Here is a 19,430-nt window from a genome sequence, read left to right as displayed (position 1 = left end):
GTCATGTCCTAGGCCAGTTTCCTGAAACCATGCATGAACCGTAAAAACCGTCAGCATGAAACATACGAAGTCTTAGGAGATCTGAACTCGGTTGCCTTCTTTAAATTTTTCTTATCTTGTATCTCATTTGCGAATCCTCAATATTTCTTTTATTAAATAGAGAAAATATTACCAATTGAATTATTCACGGTAGTGGGGGATTCAGAAGAGCCTGGGTAACTCACTCCTGCGTTTCCTTAGGCCTTGTTCATTAACAAACCTTTCTGTTAAATGGGTATCACTTGTACGTTCCTTTCTTCCCTCTGTCCAGCTACACGGTTCTGTGAATTAAAGCAAATTTGAGGAAATACCTTTTCCTGAAGAGTCCATGACAAAATAAAGTCAGAGAAAGGGTAGCTGGAGAACTCCATCCTCAGAGTTAATCCGTGCCTGTCGAGGTAGGGGTGGGGTTATGGTTGTGCAGAGGCGTGAGCGTATGGCTGTAGATGGCGCACACAGGACATGCAGGGTGAAGATACATTTGTATTTGTATATTAGGGCTTTTTTTAATTTTCCCCTCACAATTCCAAAATAACAAGAGGGGGTTGACAGATAGTCCCCATATTTTACGTACCATGAAATAGATTCATGAATGATTCCTTTCAGACTTTAAAGCCAGTTGTGCTTCCCCTCACCGACATATTTTATTGGGTATCTGATCCCAAGATAGACCACGTGACCTCTCTCTCTGACTGTTATCAGCATCCGTCCCAGAGACATTAGCAGCGACAGTCCGCCCTCTCTCCATCTAAAGCACGCAACTCAAAGTGGAATTGCTTTGAACCTGTCTGCGCTCGGTGACCCAAGCTTCTGTAATTGTCAACATGCGTGGCCTTTCAACTCCAAAGCAAACTTCCTGTCTTTGCTGCTTGCAAGCTGTGTAACCCTGGGTAGACTCACTCTGCTCCTGAGTTTCACGTGTGCAAAATTGAATCAAAAACCACCTATTCAAAGGTTGCTGTGAGGATTAAATTATAAGACAATCACTGTGCAGAAAAGTAAGAGTTTATTAATATGACACATGCCTTTGATCCCCCACCCCCAGGAATTAACGAAGTCAGCAGCTTCTAATATTTTTCCTTAGTTTATCGTCATTCGACACTGTCTGTCCACCTTGCTGTCTGTTACCACTTACGCAGTCATATCATCTCGAATCTGAACATAAGCCACCCTCCTGTACTCATGAGCAATATTTGGCTTTTTCAAATGTGTCCTTTTCTGTTAGCACTACAAATACGTTATTTTTAATATTCCCATCGACTATTTTTAATGATTAGTAAGCAATAAATGATGCCTCGGGAATGTCCATAGCATATTCCAAATCTAGTACAAGCACCGCCAGCATTTAAACTTTTGAAATGCCAAGTGTTAAGGGAACATGTCAACCACGATCGCCATCTGTCGGTGGTGGCTGGTGTAGGCTCCCATTTTCTAAGCTCTCCTGTAACTGGGAAGAGGGGCTGGAAAGTGGGGAAGGGAACAGAGGGTGCACTCCTTTACACACGCACAGCCAATGCTCACACCCTGTAAGGAGGTACACGGACACTCAGACCTAGGACTTTAGGCGATTTTAATTTTGTCAACCTAAGAATCTGTGTTCTAATTTCAGTAGTATATGGCTTTCGGGATTTAAGATAAACCAAAGAAATGGGGGAGGTTATAATTCTGTAAGGAGAAAGCTATGGGGACAGCAAATAATTGTTTAATTAAAACTAAAATATGTTTGGTTTTACTCGTAAGCAGAAACGGGGGAGGAATAAAGATATATTGCAAACCAAAGGAGCTTCAGTACATCTTGAGCAGGTCTTCAGCCAGGTCTGCAAGAGCAAGGGGCCTCAATGTGAATTCCTAACTTGTTATCCTCTCCCTTTGAAATTCTAATTATTCTCCAGTCACCGTCTCTTAATTACTCTTTATCCTTTTTCTGCCACTGCTTCCTCTGGAGTGGATTAACTCCTCTTAGCCAAGAGTATTATGATGAGGGGTAGCGAGAGGGCTGTGGCCTGAGCCTAGTTACTTTGAAGTTGGATAAAACCTAAAGAGGAACACAGACATACTGGCTTCCCCACAGCCCTGGACCTTACATTCCTGGGTATGTCCTGCTTGGTGTTCTTAGAGTCAGCGTTTACCCAGTACAGTGTACATCTCTCTTCCTCAATAATTTAAAAAAAAATCTAAATGGGAACAAGGGTAGCTGAAAGTTCTTATCCCTTTATGAATTTGTACCCAAACATCTGTTAATCTTGTGGGCGCTGGGTGATTGACAGTAGATTCAGATTAAGTTCTAATTGCACCCCCAACCCCCGCCACCCTCACCACCCCCATTATTAAACCTCATTGCAAGTAAAGCTGTCAGAGCAGTGCTGGCCATTTGGCATTGCGCTCTGGGCGTAGCTTCTGAGTGGACAGCACGGGAGATGTTTAATGAAAGCGAAACCCCTCAACACCCCTCAGTGGCTCCAGATAATCACCTCACTGTGTGCAGGAGCCAGCAGACCGTGACTCCTCAGACAGTGAAACCCTCGTAACTTTCTGTGAAATCACAGTCTTTCTGTCCTAGCCCACGAGCTGATGAAAGCCACAGCGGAAAAGTAAAACTGGTAAATTTCAGAAGCGCCTCCTCTGTTACTTTCCCCTTTGTCAGTCTGGAGCCCTGTGTTTTTGTTTCGTGCTAAAAAGTAAACACTGCTCGGCCTTGGGGGGGAAACAGAGAGTCAGTACTGAGGTGGAGGAGACCATCTGGTCCTCCCAACTCCTTCTGAAGGACAAACTGCCTCTCACAAGCACTTCAGAGACAGCCTGCAGTGAAAACTTTAAGACTGTGGGTTTTTTTGAACTTCAGAAATTTAGGCAAACTCTTAGGCTTAAACCATGGTCCTGTTTGTTTGGGTTGGTTTTTTTTTGTTTGTTTGGTTGGTTGGTTTGTTGTTGTTTTGTTGTTGTTGTTGTTTTACTGTTCACAAAAATAGGAGTAGCAACCGATTAAAAAAAAAAAACATAAAACACGTACCGCGTCGAACACACCCACCACACGTATCCTCATCCTTGCTCGTGGCCCGGCCCTTAAGAGTGTAAGTAGGACTTCGGTAACTATAATCCCCTTTATTATTTCTTCAGTGAATCAGTGAGACAATTAGGGCCGGCTTCTGGGAAAATAAGATTTGCACAGGTTCTCCAGGATCAGGATGGTAAGCTGAGGTAATGGGCAGGTGGCGTGGGCATGTCTACAATGGTGTTCGAGGTGGATTTATGTGGCAGATGGGTCCTCTTAGAAGGACCAGTGGTGAGGAGTCTGGGAGGGTTTTCGGTGCTTTTTAAGTAAGTCTAGACAGGATTGGGAATTTTGGAAGCATCAGGACAAAACTCAGCAGGATTACTGTCTGCATTCAGAGTGCGTGTATTGACACAGTCCTGGGTAACCTGAGTTTGGCAGAAAGGGGAGAGTAAAGTGCTACGCTACTGAATATAGACCAAGGGGAAGATGGAATATGTGTTTGGAATGCTTTTGAGAATAAACTTTAAACAGTGGTGGGCACGAGGCCATTTCTAACTAATACTTGATAGCCTAGTGTAATATTAATACACTTAGGTAGAAAGAAAGGTTAAGACAGAAACAAAAGCTAGGAAGAGAAATACCATACAAAAATTAATTGCAGCCATATCTCTGGATAAATGTCCAAATAAAGACGGTCAAGGGTCACATATTAAATGTAAGGAGGGAGTAGAGAAGCAGAGTGGACCCAGGCACCCCTGCATGGGCCACTGGAATGGAATGAGAGGCACCCCTGAGGGGTCTCCCACAGTGAAGAGAAATGCACACAGCATAGGTGTGAGGGTGAGCTTCAATGTCGCAGTCAGCAGAGAAGGAAGGGCACGGTGGGCAGGGATGTGGCATGGCCTGTGTGTTGTCCTCTTTACTTCCCTACATCTCTCTGTCTTCGCCATCACAAAGGGTTCAGAGCAGCAGCGGAAGAGACGGTGCCAACCCCTGGCCTCTTAAGTGCCCTGCTCTCTGGCTGACAGAGAGACTGTCTCTTAGAGACCTCAGGCATAAGAGTCGTACCAGCCATCCCTGCTGTTGGATGAGTGTGACGGAGTCTAAGAAATGCTTCCGTTGACCACTGCCCATGAGAGAGTGAGTGCAGAGAATAAGGAAGCATGTGACCTTGGCAAAGGAGCAGGTGCTGATGGGCCGTCCTTAGGTCTGCCTTTCTTCGTTTCTGGCATCCGTTGTTCTTTACGTCTATTTCTGTAAACTTGGCGATCCATAGTAATGTGATTATGAGCACTCGGGGTTTCTTCTGGGAATTGAAGGTGTTCGTGCTGCATTATGCCTCATGGATGTAATTATCATTCGAACCTTAAATTATCCTTACTTTCATGCCTAGTTAGAACTCACTTGACTACATGATTATCCAGAGTGGAAGGAGGGGACTTAAATGGACAAGAGAGGTGGCTCTCGCCATTAGTTTCTCACAGACAAATGTGTTTCAGCCACATTCACATACAAGGACAAGTATATAATATATATAATATTCAGAGCGTGAAACCTAATGTAGAACTCTTTGATTGCCTAACCCGCTTGAGACACTTAAGTTTCTCTTCCTCCTCAGTACCTCAGAGTACTTGTGACACGCCAGACAAGTGGACAGCCACCCAGAGACTCCTCAGCAAGAAGACTCCATCTTTTTCTAATCCTCAAAAGCCAGTCATGATAATTCAAGGCATAAAAGGACATGTTTTAAAAACGTGTCAATTAACCATCAGGAAAATGGAATTTTAGAACTTAGTGTGTATACATGAGGAAATTTAGGCCCCAGATATCTCCTGCACATTTCTCCAAAGTTTACCTTGATTTTAAAATTTTAAATATTTTTCCAAACTTTCCCCTGAGCATTTAAAAACCAAGTACAGGTTGTAGCGCCTTTCCTAGGGTCCGCACCAAGAGGGTGTGGGGTTAGTATTCTGTGCATGTTTATAAATTATATTTAACCTTTAGCAGCAGTGCACCAAGTCAGAACATTCTGCATTTTTCCTCACCCCGATTTCTATGACACCCTAAGGAATCCAACCCCATTTCTCATGAACGCAGCGATAACTAGGGATTAATCCCAGTTTGCTGTTTTGTGGTCTCCACAGCCTATCTCATGCACGTGCACATGCTCACTCTTGCCAACCGAGCAGCGACTACTGAGGTAGAAGTGATATTAGTGATGTCTAAAAGTATAGAAGTCTTTGGCAAAAGAAGAAAAGCCCCTATCTTTTGCCATTAAGTTTGATAAGCACAGCACATAAACACCTGCCACCCAGCCTCCGGCCACACAGCACTGCTCCCTGAACCAGGATGAATAGAATGAAGCAACAACTGTCTCCCTGACTGTATTTCATAAAAAGCTGTGTGGGTCATAGAACTGTAATAGATCAGTGGCCTTGTATTTGACTTTGTAGTTGGCCACAGACATAATGTTACCAGAAGGGGGAAAATTTTTTTTTATAGAGTGTTTTGTTCATTTTTTTTTTCTTGAAGATTGTCAGGAAAGTACCTGTTCTTCAAAGCTAAACATCAAACTTAATACAGAGCTTCAAAGGGGAAGCCTGACCATTCCTTCTTTTTTTTTTTTTTTTAGTTTAAAGTTCAGAAATCTCCTTGCGTTTCCCCTTATTAAAGAACATTTTGTGCTTTAAAGTTTGCAGATGTTTGACAAAAAAAAAAAATGTGTGTGTGTGTGTGTGTTCTTTGGACTTAGCCGTGAATAACAGCTCCTTGTAACTTCTTCTCTTCCCTTTTGTTTTAGATACGGGAAGATTGTCTCCACGAAGGCGATTTTGGATAAGGCAACCAACAAGTGCAAAGGTACGTTCCTGTGGGCCTCTGTGTACTCACTCATGGCTGTAGAAAGACCGTGCAACAGCCCTAGGTTTCACAACCTCACGGTCTGAAAAAGCCACATCTCCTGCGGCACCCGGTCTCTCTCTTGCACAATGTCTGCATATTGCTTACGTTTGTTTGTCCCGGGTTGAATTTTGGCTGGAAACCCAGCAACCTGCAGTTTGCCAGCATTCAGGATTTGGCGCCAGTAGAGTTAACATGCAAACTACGAATTGGCTTTCAGCCCCTGCCTTTAAAAGGGGGAGCAGGACTGGAGAATAGCTTTTCTTTCCTGAGCCCGAGGAGATTAGAGCTGCTTACTGAAGACCGTTGGACTGTACTAAAGAACTGAAAAGATTACATATTGTGTAAATTGGCTCTATTAATTAGAATAGAGTAGTTTTAAGCAGTACTTAATTACATGTTTCAATACTCCCGATTGTTCTCTGCTGAATGCCTGTTGACAATATTGGCAGCAGGGAGGAGAGAGCCATTTTCACTGACCAAATTGTACCGGGGAGAGGAGGTCATGTGCCCCTTTGAAATATGCTGCTGCATTAATTTGATGCACTGACCTTCAGTTTTCCATGCAATTAGGATGAGCTCATCCGGCTCCTTGAGCTGGGAGTGCAAGCGGCTGGAGCAGGGCAGCGCAGATGCTGTGTGCCTCTGACTTTTAATGATCCAGCATCTTAACAATAGGCATGTGATTTCTAGGAAAATGGAAGAATGGAGTCAGCTGACTTTGAATCTAACTACTGACCCTGGGAATTGAAGCAAGGTTGACAGAAATAGGCAGAGAAGGCAAATCTGCTCGTTAATTAGACCCTAGTTCTTCAAGTAGTGGTGATGGGGCATTGGCTTAGCAATGAAAAAGGCAGGGAACATAAATGGGGCCTATGGTGAGGCCTCCGCTTGTAAGCCGGTCCTTCCCTTTAATCTAGACTTGAAGTGGTCCATTGTACTCTCTCCTCTTCAAAGTGCCTGGATTTAAAGGAGCTATTGTGGCAAATATCTAAGCCCATGTTTAATCAACATGGCATATTAAGGCAGTTTTGCCTTAGGATAGTGAATAGAGTGCGCTTTATGTAGAACGGTACCCAATAAATATTTAAAATGAATTAAACCAGAGAGAGTCAAATGCGTGCGGAAGTGCATGCACTTAGCTGCCAAGATTAAGCTTCCTTAACATCAATAAATGACTTGGACAATCAGGGAGACACACACACAAATATAAACAACAAACAAACAAACAAAAATGTCCTTCGGTTTTATGGAGAAAAACAGGCTCTTGCTAACCCCAAAGCAGGAAGCTGATCTCAAAGTGAGCCTGAAACTGGGAAAAAAATAAACAGTGGATAAATGGTTTTAGCCTGTCATACCTCTCCCCCCTTCTTCCTCACCCAAAAGGAATCTGATGTAGCGGTTCAGGATGCTGAAAAGTGAGAGCTGCCGCCATGAGTAGCAAAGAACCCCTCCTCCTAGTTAAACTCTCCATCCAGCACATGCTACACTGAAGGACACTGCTCTTCTCTTCTCCCATGGCTGCTGTTTTCCTAGAAGCCAAAATTCTACCCCATGCTCAGTGTGGTCTAGGCAAGGGCATGAGTAAAAAGAAATGACAGCTAATCCCACGCTACCATATGCAACGCTGCATGATTGGAAAGTGTCCATAGATAAAGTAGAGAGATTAATGAGGCTTCTAAAGAAAGGTAAAGGTGATTCAGAACTGACATTCAATCCAGCAAGTGGCCTGGACACCTTCCCGTCAGCAGGTTTTGGGAGACGCTGCCCTGTGTGGGGCCAAGCATGATCCCACCCACAATTCTCAGTGTCACTAGCCTCTGGGCAGTGTACATAGGCTACATAGGGGTGTGGCATATGGATAAGAGGAGAAGGTGATCCAGAGTGGGTTTGTAAAGTCATGTAGGCCAGGATGAGTTTGTGGGATGGGGGGAGTAATGTTGAGACAAATGAAAAGTAACAGTTCGGTTCATAAGAAAGCCAGACAACGTGCTACCCATGGTAACTTGCTATGGTTAGTATATATATATATAAATATATATATATATATATATATATGTATGTATCTGTGTGTGTGTGTGGTTTTTTTCACTTATAGTTATGGTGAATATAGATAACTTAGACCGTAAGAGATTATAGAAAATTACTTTAAGTGAGAAATACTATATTAAATATAACTTTTAGAGATTAAATATATTCAAGAAATTCACACATGACACCAAGACTTCTGTTTTGGATGAAATTAAGCTAAAAGAAAATATTAAGTCTGCTTAAGGTATGTTAGCCGCTGAAGATTCGGTTGGTATTCTGTATTTTAGTTTTGGTCAGAATTTGGCAGCAGACGTGTGGGTTTTAAGTGCTTACCACGTAGGCAGGGCAGGACAAGAACACTCACCAAGGATGCACCAGGAAACTGGGTTACAGAGAAGAGGAGAGCACATGCATACATTAGCACATAAGGAAAGGGGGTGCAGATCGATTCGGCTGATAGATAGAGCGAGGGCAGAGACGTTCATTTTATCACCAACAAGCCTGGGTCTGAAAGAAGCCAAGGCAGAAAGGGAAAACACAGCTGTGCTGTATCCAGCCATCTCACAGTGGGGCTGGCTTCAGTAAGCAAGGTAAACATGACTGTTGGTCTCTTAAGTCCTGATGGTTTATCTCCTTGGAGCTCAGTGAGCAAATCTGCGTGTTACTTAGTAAGCCCCACCTTCAAAGACAGCGGTAGCCCTGTTTATATAAAGAAGCCTAATTGGTCCTCCAGCCCCTATATAAACTTTTAAAGGTCTTTACCTGAAAGCACAGGTGAAGGGAAAGCCCACAGTTGCGTGCTTACCTGTTGTGCTTGCCTTCAGTAAGTAGTTATGAATTCTTACTGTAGGTTTCAGCAAAGACCAGAAGCACACACTAGTAATGGCGGGATGATGTGTTTTTACTGAGTCAGTAGAAAGAACGGCTCTATGACATGAGCAGATTGCAACCTCGGGTACAAGGAACAGCATCAGAGGAGAGATGCTCCGCTTATCGTGCTGTGTTGGCTTTGGCAGAGCTGGTGGAAGAAGTGTCCATCAGCAGGAGCTGCATCAGTTCAGTAGAGCAGGGCGTCCGCTTAGGATCCCCCGATACCGTGTCGTTTGAGAGACAGATGCAGAGCTCACCAGATGCAGAGCTCACCTGATTGTGCCCAGAGCAATGCCTGTCAGCGTAAGCTCCAAACATGTGCAACCTGCCCTCTGAGCTAGCAGTTGGGGGCACTCTGTGCTGTAACGAGGATCAGCTGCCTCCTCTCCCTTCCCGCCGACCTGGCTATTTCTGTCCTGGATAAATCAAATCAAGCCCCTCTCAACCCAGTTCTAAGCAATGTAAAGGAGCCTCTGCTTGCCGCATCGGTCTCTCCTGAAACAGCCACTTCTGGAATCGATAGTCTTCCATTACAGCTTATCTCGTGAAGAAGTACCTTTTGAGGCCAGTGCCGCAGCATGGCCGATGAGTGTTCTGTTTGGCTTCATTGCTGAATGCTTGTTTCTCTGATACCAGCACAACATTCTCAAAACTACTGTTTCTCTATAAATTCTGAATATCAATGGTTGGCCTGGCTCCTCCTCTTCACAACCTTCTAGATAGTGCCATTCCTTTTCAAGTTATACTTATTTAAAAAAAAAAAAAATTTTAGAGCCAGGCATGGAGTGTTCATGTACTCATGAGGCTGAGGAGCAACGCAGGTCCAAGGTAGCCTGGGCCACATAGCAAGACCTTGCCTCAAACAAAGGTTTCAAAAATGTAAACGAATGCACTACATGTATGTCTACATAGATATGCGTACAAGCATAATAGAGATATGACCTCTACAAAAATAAAACTTCATGAGTGATGTGAGTTCAGAAAAATAGCTGAAATGTGGGCAAGTCTCCTTCAAATAGTATTAGATATGCTTACATGCTCCTCAGTATGTCAAGAGTTGCTACATGCAATGAAAACGGAGTGTCTGTGTGACATATGTATGAGAGGCTCGGGCTCTTTGCCCCTTACTGTGGCTGTCCTCCCTGGCCTGCACCACCAGGTGCCGTGCATGTATACATTTTACAGTCCTGCCCACCTCAGCCCTCTGCCCCCTAATTTCCTGTTTTGATTCATTGTGGCCTGGGCACGGAGATAATAAGCTCATTAACAGTGTTTGTGAGACCACAGGCAGATGAGCTCGGTAGAGCGGCCTTTCCTAGGTGTTTATGTGTATCCTTGTAGTGCATACCAACCTTACACTTTACACGGAGATGGGCGAAGTGACTAGTTTAGGTGTCTTGAGGTATTTTCACTATCTCCTGTTACTTTAGGTAAATGAATACTTTTAACTAGGTACTAAAATTTAGATTATATTTAAATATCAAATGTTTATACTTATTTTAACTGCTAAAACTAAGGGATCATCTCTAGACGTTTGTTTCTCTCATTTTTTTTTAGCTCCATCAGATAGCTCTGTCTTGTTGTTGTTGTTGTTGTTGTTGTTGTTGTATTCTTTAAAAATTGGCTGAAGTTGTCTGTCACCCCTGACACATCTCCTTTTCTCCCCCTGAAAAGCAACTTAAATGTCAGGTTTTTTCCAACTATCACACACCTTAGAAGATCTTTAAGAAAACAGAGCTCAAAGCCACCCTTCCCGTACACACGTACACACTGGTGCATGCACACACACACACACACACACACACACACACTTTTAAGAGGTGTTTTGAAGGACCCGAGGAAGCCACTGCAACATGGCTGTGGGTACCTATGTGCCCACAGGACACCTCTGCTTCTGTTGCCTATATTAGAACCAAAATGAAGTCTTTTTTAAATTTTTTTAAACACCTTATGTAATTAAGAAGTAATGACCTAAGAAGAGTGTCTTTTGCATTTCAGGTTATGGATTTGTTGACTTTGACAGTCCTGCAGCAGCCCAGAAAGCTGTCTCCGCCCTGAAGGCGAGTGGAGTCCAGGCTCAGATGGCAAAGGTGAGCAGAGGCCTATGCTCCTGAGGTCATTGTTCGTCCATCCTGCTAAGCACTGAGGTGCACCCGGGCACAGAGGCTGTCCTCATCATAGTCCAAAAGAGGGTTGATCATGTTCTAAAGGAGAATTGACAAATGTGTATATTTTATATCCTATTTAACCCAATATGTAAATCCAGAAATAGCACCTGATCTTGGGGGGGGTAATCAGAATTACAGAAGGCTTTCAGATCTATACTGTTTTCTTAAAAGAGAACTTTACAGTTCTTTGCCCAAGGATGTAATCCATTGTAGGCAGGCCTCAAAGAGAAAGTAATAGAATATGTCTGTCTCAAAACCAGAATGGAAGCTTGTCTGAAGGGAAGAGGGAAACCAGCAAAAAGAAGAGAGAAGGAACGGGGAGGGAAAAATAAGAACAAAATATCATAATATGTCTGTGTAGAAATGTCACAGGGAAACCCATTCCTTTGAATGATAATCGGGAAATTAATTTCATATGGTAATTGGGGGAGGGAATTGGAAGATGACTGGTTGGAAAAGTGACTGCAAACCTAAGGACTTGTGTTCAGATCCCTTACAGTCAGGTAAAAAGCTGTGGAGTACCTCAGGAATCTCTGTGCTGGACAGGGAATAGGAAGAGGTCATGGGCTTGCTAGCCAACCAGTCGAGCTGAATTGGACAACTCCAGGTTCAGTGAGAGATCTTGTCCAACAATAAGGTGGAGAGCTATGAAGAAAGGCATCTAACGTAAAGCCTCTCCTCCATACACAGATGCACACAGTTAAAGGTGCACAGAGTGCCTTATTTTGAAGGGATATATAACTGGCTCACACGTGGATTTCTACACCTGAGCGGCTGGGTATAACTGTGCCGTGGACGCTGTTTTACCTGTATAATAGCGAGATGAATTTTCACGTGCTGATTATTTATGCAGTGTGAATCTATCCTTCAGTGGTTCCATATAGACTTTATTCAAGACTTGTTTCTGGTGAACTTTTATCACCCTAGCTGAGGAATATTGCCGAAATACTTCTCCAAGTGAGGAATATGCCTAAGTGCTCAAGGGCTATAAAACGGAGGGCATATGTTTCACGCTTCATAAGCGTTCTAGCACAGTACGCATGGGTTTTAATTACTGTAAGGCATAATGCTTTTCTCTGAGCTGCATTCTCTTTTGCTCGTTTCCTAGGCAGGTTAAAACCCTACACCTGAAACCCTCTCTCAACAACTAGCAAACAAACAATAACAACAACAACAACCACAAAATCCAAAATGTCATCACTTGGAAATGTGAAGGGATTGACTGACTAGCCTATGTCTCCTTTGGCCTCAGATTCATCAACAGTCAGGGTGCTTCTGGTGAGATGGCTCAGCCAATAAACCCACTGCCAAGCTCAGTAACGTGGGTTCAGTCCCTAGAACCAACCTGGTAGATGGGGAGCACCAACTCCTACAACTTCCCCTCTGGTAACAGTAAGCACACCGTAGCACATGTGGGCAAGGACATACATGTGAGTGTATAAAATGCTTGAAGCCTCAGATGACTTGATAGACTTGGAAGACTTAGTTTGGCATGATCAGAGTCACTGATCCAGGGCGGTTACAGTTCCAAAGTGTTCGCCTCCAACCTGCATTCAGCGAGCCTTTTCTTTTTCTATGAGGTAGAGTCTCACATAACCCAGACTGTTCTCCCTCTGTAGCTGAGGATGACCATGACTTCAGAATCTTTACCTCCACCCCACCCCCACCCCCCGAGGACTGGGGTTAAAGACATAAAACACCGTCTGGAGCTTTCCAGTAAGCATAGTAAAGAGAAGTAAGAAGGAGGCACCCTTGACGCACCCTGCATCTCTTACAGGCTGTGTTCAGTAACAGGGATTTTGTACCATACCCTTCTCAGAGTCACACTAACTAAACCTTAACTTAGTCCTGGTCTTGACAGACCAAACGTAAGCATGGATGATGTCCTTAACACCTAAAGTGCATTAATGAAGACACTCGAGGGTTCTTTCTTCTTTCCCGGCATCATTTGTCATGGCAGATACTCTCAAGCCTGAAATTTGGCAGTATGTTATTTCAAGTCTTTTCAAAAGAGCAATAGTTCTCTATTTTCGGACTTTATGAAGTGCAGAGGAAAATAATTGAATGCTGCCCTTGGCTACTTCTGAATAAGCACACGCTCCCTCCCCGAGGAACATTCACAAATGCAGGAAAGAGGCTTATGGAAGTTCAAGGACTATAAGGAAAACGTAGATCACCTGCAAGGACCTGAGAGGGAAGGTAGCCGCCCAGCTTCTACAGCTGCCAGCCTAGAGGTGCTTCGAATGCAGGCATCAACACAGATGAAGGTTTAGGGGTTCATCATAAGATTCTAAGGTGATCTTTTCTTTATAACCCCAGGGCAAGGCACTAAGATGGCCTAGGGTGTTCTTTACCTCCAGAGTAGAAATTAAGAAAGCATCCTGGTTTTCGGGTCATTGCCTCATCCTGTGAGCATCCAGTTTGGTGTTGCAAACCTATGAGAGAGTAAGCAAGTGCGACCACAGGGAGCCTCGCTTTCTGCTTTGGAGCACACTAACTCTGGCCCTGCAGTCAGTGCGTGACTAAGACATGGACAAGCAGGACAGGGCTTAGTCAGAAAGCCACAGTGCTGTCCTTCACTCCCATCCTAACTCACTCTGCAAATCTCCCCCTTTCTCTTCAGAGAATATCCAGGAGAATCCCCATGGCTTTCGCAGTTACTCCCAGTTCGGAAAGTCCTGTCTCTTGATTTTTTCATACCGTGAATGCCAACGTCTCTTTCAGTACATTTACAGTGTTCCTCCTCTCTATCTGGTGTGATATTTAAATAAGGGCCTGTTAGGGGGAAAGCCTTACTGTGTTTCAGAAGCAGTGTGATATGGGTCATACATAAAGGTTTCACAAACTGCCCAGAGCCCTGTAAAATACATGAGTGTTGGCTGCTGCTGGCTTTCAGGGAGCTGGCATCACAGCCTACATTACAATCAGTTGCTGGCAATTGTATTGACTTTTGGTGATCTGGAAGCAGCATTTTGAAAGTCTCCATCCCAACAATCATTAATTATGTGCATATGTAGACCGGCATGTGATGAATGGGCTTAGTTACATTGTAGCTCAATCTAATTACGTTTTAGAAGATTGGTTGGGGGTTGTCATTAGTGTAAAATGTATTATAATTTTTCTTACTAAAATAATGCAAAATATTTTAACATTTGATTAACATTTTGAGGCTGAATACCTGATTTTCAAGAAGAGATTATTAATGTATGATGTGTAGTGCTTATAATTTAAATATAGACTCTTATTTCACAGAAATTCTGAGTACCAAGCCACAGTGGTAATGTTTCCCTTCCCCTGGGTCAGACATGTTTGCAGTGTCTGTTTTTACCCAGTCTCCCTCAACTCCTTAGCTGCCTTTTTTTTTAACCCTTTCAGAGTTGGGGCAAAAAGTGGGAAGGTTTATTGGCCTATCGATGATCTAGTCTGGTGTTGACTTCTTTCCTGGGCAACCCACTGATGTTCTTTCTCATCAAGTACTCTTGGGAGTTTTCCGAGCTCTCTACCCAATCTGCCACCCATCCCCCACGCTAGTATCCGCCTTGCTCTGATGAACTGTCTCTCCCTGCCTCCTAGGCAGCCTTCCAAGAGGAATCTAATTCACACGAGGAACACTCTGTGTGGCCGCTTCTCTTGGTTATTTGAGAGGTCTTACCACATAGCTCGGGGTGGCTTTTAATCTGTGACTCTCCCACTTCTGGCTCCTGAGTGCCAGGATTATTCAGTGCACTGCCAAGCCTGCTTCCAGCGAGCCCTAGCTTCCATCTACCTCCGCCAGGCATCAGGAAGAGAGTAATTACTTCCCAGCCATTCTGGTAGGCCCTTTCAATCAGCCTCCTTTCCCATTGTTGGCTTTTGAGTCACACGTAGACCCATTGTGAACAGCAAGCTGGTGGGATACAGACTAAGCTTTGTGTAGGTCTGCTGGCGGCCCTGTTGCTCGGCTGGTAACAAGAGGGTAGCAGGCCACATGTGGAGGCTCAGAGCATGGCTGCGTTTCTCTCCACATGAATGTCATCCCGGGCCTCCGTGTTTCTTTTAGACAGATAGGAGCTGGATGCGCACATCCTAATCCAGTTCGCAGCCAGATTCTTGCAGGCTTTCTCCAGGTTGTCTGGCTTCTTGCTATGGATTCTGGGAGCACTGACACACATTGTTGAAAATGAGTTAGAAGGAAGCCTGTTTTATCAACCTATTGAAAAGTACAATGGGGTAGTCCACTACGTACATTCTAGCACCTGTCACGTCAAGGGGCGTAGTGTTTTAAATAGACTCTGTTTGGAGGCAATCTTTACCATCCATTTATTCATAAAAGGATTTGGTGTGGGTTAACCATCTAGGTCATATCAGCAATGTACTCTGAATGCCAGCCCCATTCAAGGACTTCACGATTTCTTTTCCTGCAAGCTAGCTGGGGGTCCTGATTCTCCATTATCTGTGGGGAGGACAGTGCACGGGTTCAGGGATGCTGGCTGTGTACCATCATTCTGCAGAATATAAGTTTCAAGGCCTGGCTTCTTCTTCTTGTTCTTTTTTTTTTTTTTCATTTTATTTTTAAAGTCGCAAATTAACGTTTTAAATGCGAGCAGCTCTCTTATTCTCTACCAAAAAAATTGTGGGTTTGAGTATCTGGACTTAATTCTCTTAATGCTGATGCAGTGAAGGATTGAGTACATCTTTTTTCGGAGAGAGTTTTTTTTTTTTTTTTTTTTTTTTTTATAAAGGAAGTTTAAGTCTGGCTCTGTGGTTGTATTATCAGGGGCCAGCCGTGGTCTGGTCTCCTCTTATGAATGAATTGGGGTGCTGCAGTATATTCAGAGCCCACGTAGCAAAGTCTTTCCCTCTCATGTGATATGAAGCAGTGAAGTGGGGTGGAGGAGGCAGAGATGTGATGCTGCTGATACGCTGGGTTCCAGGTTGGGTGTGTAAGGAGCCCACAGTCACTTAAAACCAAATTTCACAACTGTAAACCGAGAATGCTGAGGTGGCCGTGTCTCATCTGTGCTCTTAATTCCACAGCCCTACTCAGTTACTGCCATGTGGTGGGCATGAAGTGCCTGCTTTATTGATTTAAAATTATCTACTCACTAAGAGAAGAGCTGCTTTCCAAGCCCGGACCGAGACTGGGAACTCAGAAAGAGATGCTTGGAAATTATGCCCATGGAGCAGTACCTCCATGAAACTTAACAAACAGAAATGGCTTCAGACCTTCTGGAAAGCCTGTGTAAAGTGAAACAGTACATGTTTTAAATGTGTGTCTTCTTCTCAAAAGGTTCAGATTCTAAGCCAGCTGTGATGATGGCTCACCCCTCAAGTCCCAGCGTGTGGGAAGTTGAGGCAGGAGAACTGTTATGGTTCGAGGCCAGCCTGGGCTACATGCTCAGTTCCAGTCTAGCCTGGCCTACACAGATGTGAGACCCTGCCTCCGAAAGAAAAAGAGAAATCAGATTCTATTAAAAGACACACAGATAACTGGCTTAAAAGACGTAAGGCACGGCTTTGAGGAGGACGCCTGCGATAGAGTGGCTTCTACTGGCCTTTCCCTGTCACCTCCTAAGGTTGGCTGGGGGTCAGCAGAACATCAGGGGTGGCAGGCTTGCGCACTCTCTCAACAAACAAGCAGGCAAATGAGCAGGAAATCAGTCCCCCTTACCGAGAGGCCCACCATGCTCTGAGCAGCCGGCAGTCACCCACCCATCAGCGGCGGTCTGCTGGTGGGTGAACCTATTCAGTACAAGAGAAAACAGATGTCTGTGCCTTCTGCCAAGTCCCTTTCCTACATTTCAGGAACCATTCCACAAGCACAGGGAGGGTTTGTTAATTTCTTTCAGATGGTGACTGAGTGCTTTACACCGTGAGGGACCTCCAAGCCTGGCTTTTCTACTCAAGTGAGCATTACTATCACTTAGTCCCCTCACAGCCAGTATGGAACCTCTTTTTCCACTCGTCAGAAAAGCTCCTAAACCTCACCTGTGCCTGGGGACATAAAGAGACCCTTGGCGTCTCCAGATCTTGGCTACCTGTAATTGATAACACTAACTTTTTCAGGCATAGTAATTTATTATTTAGACATAACGAAACACTTAGGGTTGTGACTGATTTTAAAGAGACTAAATTAATCTTCATCCAAAACACCACCAATTACTTTAAATACTTTATGTCCCATTTCCTATGAGTATATACCAGTAATGAAACTTCATGGATGTTTAGAGGATTTGATGGGGCCAGGGGGAGGATGGCTCGTGTAACCAGCCTGGGGTTTCATCCCAGTCTTCTGTGTTTTAAGTTTTGAATTACTGCAACATTGTGGGTAGTGTCTGTAGGACGGGTCAGCCGCATAAACAGAAAGAATATACAATACTAGCTGTAATGGTCTTTCCCAAATGAGGAAAATTAACTGAGGAGGTTGTTGCTATGGGAAACAAAAAACAGCCATCTTAGCAGGCCTAGGACAGGAGTCAGTGGAAGAGTGCCTGCCTGGCATGCACAAGGCCCCTGAGTTCAGATGCCCAGGATAAGGTCTTTAAGTCATAGGAAATATTTACATGTATTTAGTCCATTGCATATTGCTCTATCAGAGTGAGTGAACCCTCTCCATTCAGGTTTTTAACAGTTTTAATATTTGGGTGTTTTTGCCCCCTATTGGTCAACCTTCAAGTTAAATTAAAACTCTACAGAGAATATAGCTGCCCATTTATTCCCAGCAGCAGCTAAAATACATATTAGAAATTATCCTATCTACCTTGTCAACCCCCTTTTTAAAAAAGACCCAAATGTGTAACAAGTTCTGTGAGCTTGCTTGAGTATGAACCCCTGAAATCCATATAGCATAATTTCAAAAGCGCAAAGAATCTTGGTGTGCCTGTCTCATATAACATATTTAGGTCATTACGGCATGTCTTTGCCTAAAAGGTGCTTTCATGACCTTTAAGTAGCCAGTTCCTGCCTTAGTAGGAAACTAAGCATGGTTTAGGAATCTTAATCCTATTCCTCCCCCACTGCGATGCCTCTAAAGCTTACCTCTTCTACAAGAGTGTGGCTGTCAGGTGACAGCCCTCCTCCATCCTGACCCAGTCCACTTCTAGAGAAGGAGACTGCTCAAAACATGGGGCTTGTCTCCCTGAAGTATCAGTTACTCAATGGTGTCAGGTTATCAAGCCTGTCTCTCAAAATTCAAATTGTTAATAGACTTGAAAGTAAGGTTTAGCTCCCTTGTTGGATGGGCATAGATGTTGAGATACCGTCTCATACTGTAGCCTAGGCTAGCCTACACCTTAAGATACCGTCTCATACTGTAGCCTAGGCTAGCCTACACCTTAAGATACCATCTCATACTGTAGCCTAGGCTAGCCTACACCTTAAGATACCGTCTCATACTGTAGCCTAGGCTAGCCTACACCTTAAGATACCATCTCATACTGTAGCCTAGGCTAGCCTACACCTTAAGATACCGTCTCATACTGTAGCCTAGGCTAGCCTACACCTTAAGATACCGTCTCATACTGTAGCCTAGGCTAGCCTACACCTTAAGATACTGTCTCATACTGTAGCCTAGGCTAGCCTAGGACTCCCTTTGTAGCCCCGGGATGCCTACACCTTAAGCAGTTTTCCATCTTCAGCTTCTGCGAGTGTCAAGCTCACAGGCATGAACTCTAAGATAAAGCACTGGGCTTCAAGGAAGTGTATAGCTAAGGCTCTAATAGTCACTTTATTCAATGCCAGCACTCCTGGAGTAGGAAAAAAATCTACCACAGTAACTGACAAAATAAAGCCAAACTCCTTAGGGGACACCTCGCCGTCTGGTTCCATGTTTTGACTTTAGCTTGTTCTCAATGCCCTGTGTTCTCTCAACAAGCTTACTCTCGCATCTTTAAGAGAGCCCCTTTCTGTCCTCCCACCATGACGTGTACATATCAAACCTCCTCCACGTATATTTTCTGTCACCTCTGTTGACTGTCAGAAGATGGGATGACAGTCGGGGACGCATGGAAAAGCCCTTTCCTCTCTGAAGCTATTTTCAAGGAGCAGTGACCCAACTTGTGTAGGTGTCCACAGTAACAAAGCTTCAGAGACTTGGAGGGTTGGATCCGAAATGAGAGGACTCAAGGAGGAACTGTGCGATTTACTGGGTGAGGCGACAGGTGAAGCAGAAATAAAGGGGCAAGACTTCCCCTCTCACCCACTTCAGGAGAGTGTGGAAGCTTTAACACCTAAAGCCAGCTTTACTGTGTTTCCTTGTATTTTGAAACACTGCATGTATTATTGCCCTGCATCTGTTTAATAACCTGGCTTGTTTTCAGCATTAAAGAATACACTTCATCTAGTTGACAATAAGATGTTTTGTTCAGATTTGAGTTAACCAGTGGCACCACACTAAACTCTTATCTCAGCCAAAGCAAAAACGCTAAAGCAAAGATAGGTGCTGTTTTGAT

General features: G+C 44.1%; 1 protein-coding gene across 34 annotated transcripts in view; it reads left to right on the top strand.

Annotated features, from left to right (window-relative positions):
* Rbms1 (RNA binding motif, single stranded interacting protein 1) overlaps window positions 1–19,430 on the top strand; it is a 224,219-nt gene that overhangs the window by 171,687 nt on the left and 33,102 nt on the right. For all 34 annotated transcript variants that reach the window (XM_087653103.1, XM_087653097.1, XM_087653091.1 and 31 more), the window contains 2 exon segments: window positions 5,835–5,893; window positions 10,832–10,923. In XM_087653103.1, the coding sequence (XP_087509229.1) occupies window positions 5,835–5,893; window positions 10,832–10,923 (151 nt within the window).

Source organism: Rattus norvegicus, chromosome 3 (assembly GCF_021556685.1).
Source record: "Rattus norvegicus strain SHRSP/BbbUtx chromosome 3, alternate assembly SHRSP_T2T, whole genome shotgun sequence".
Taxonomy (NCBI): Eukaryota; Metazoa; Chordata; class Mammalia; order Rodentia; family Muridae; genus Rattus; species Rattus norvegicus.
The sequence above is the reverse complement of the archived record's forward strand: the minus strand, read 5'-3'. Positions and strand labels throughout refer to the sequence as shown.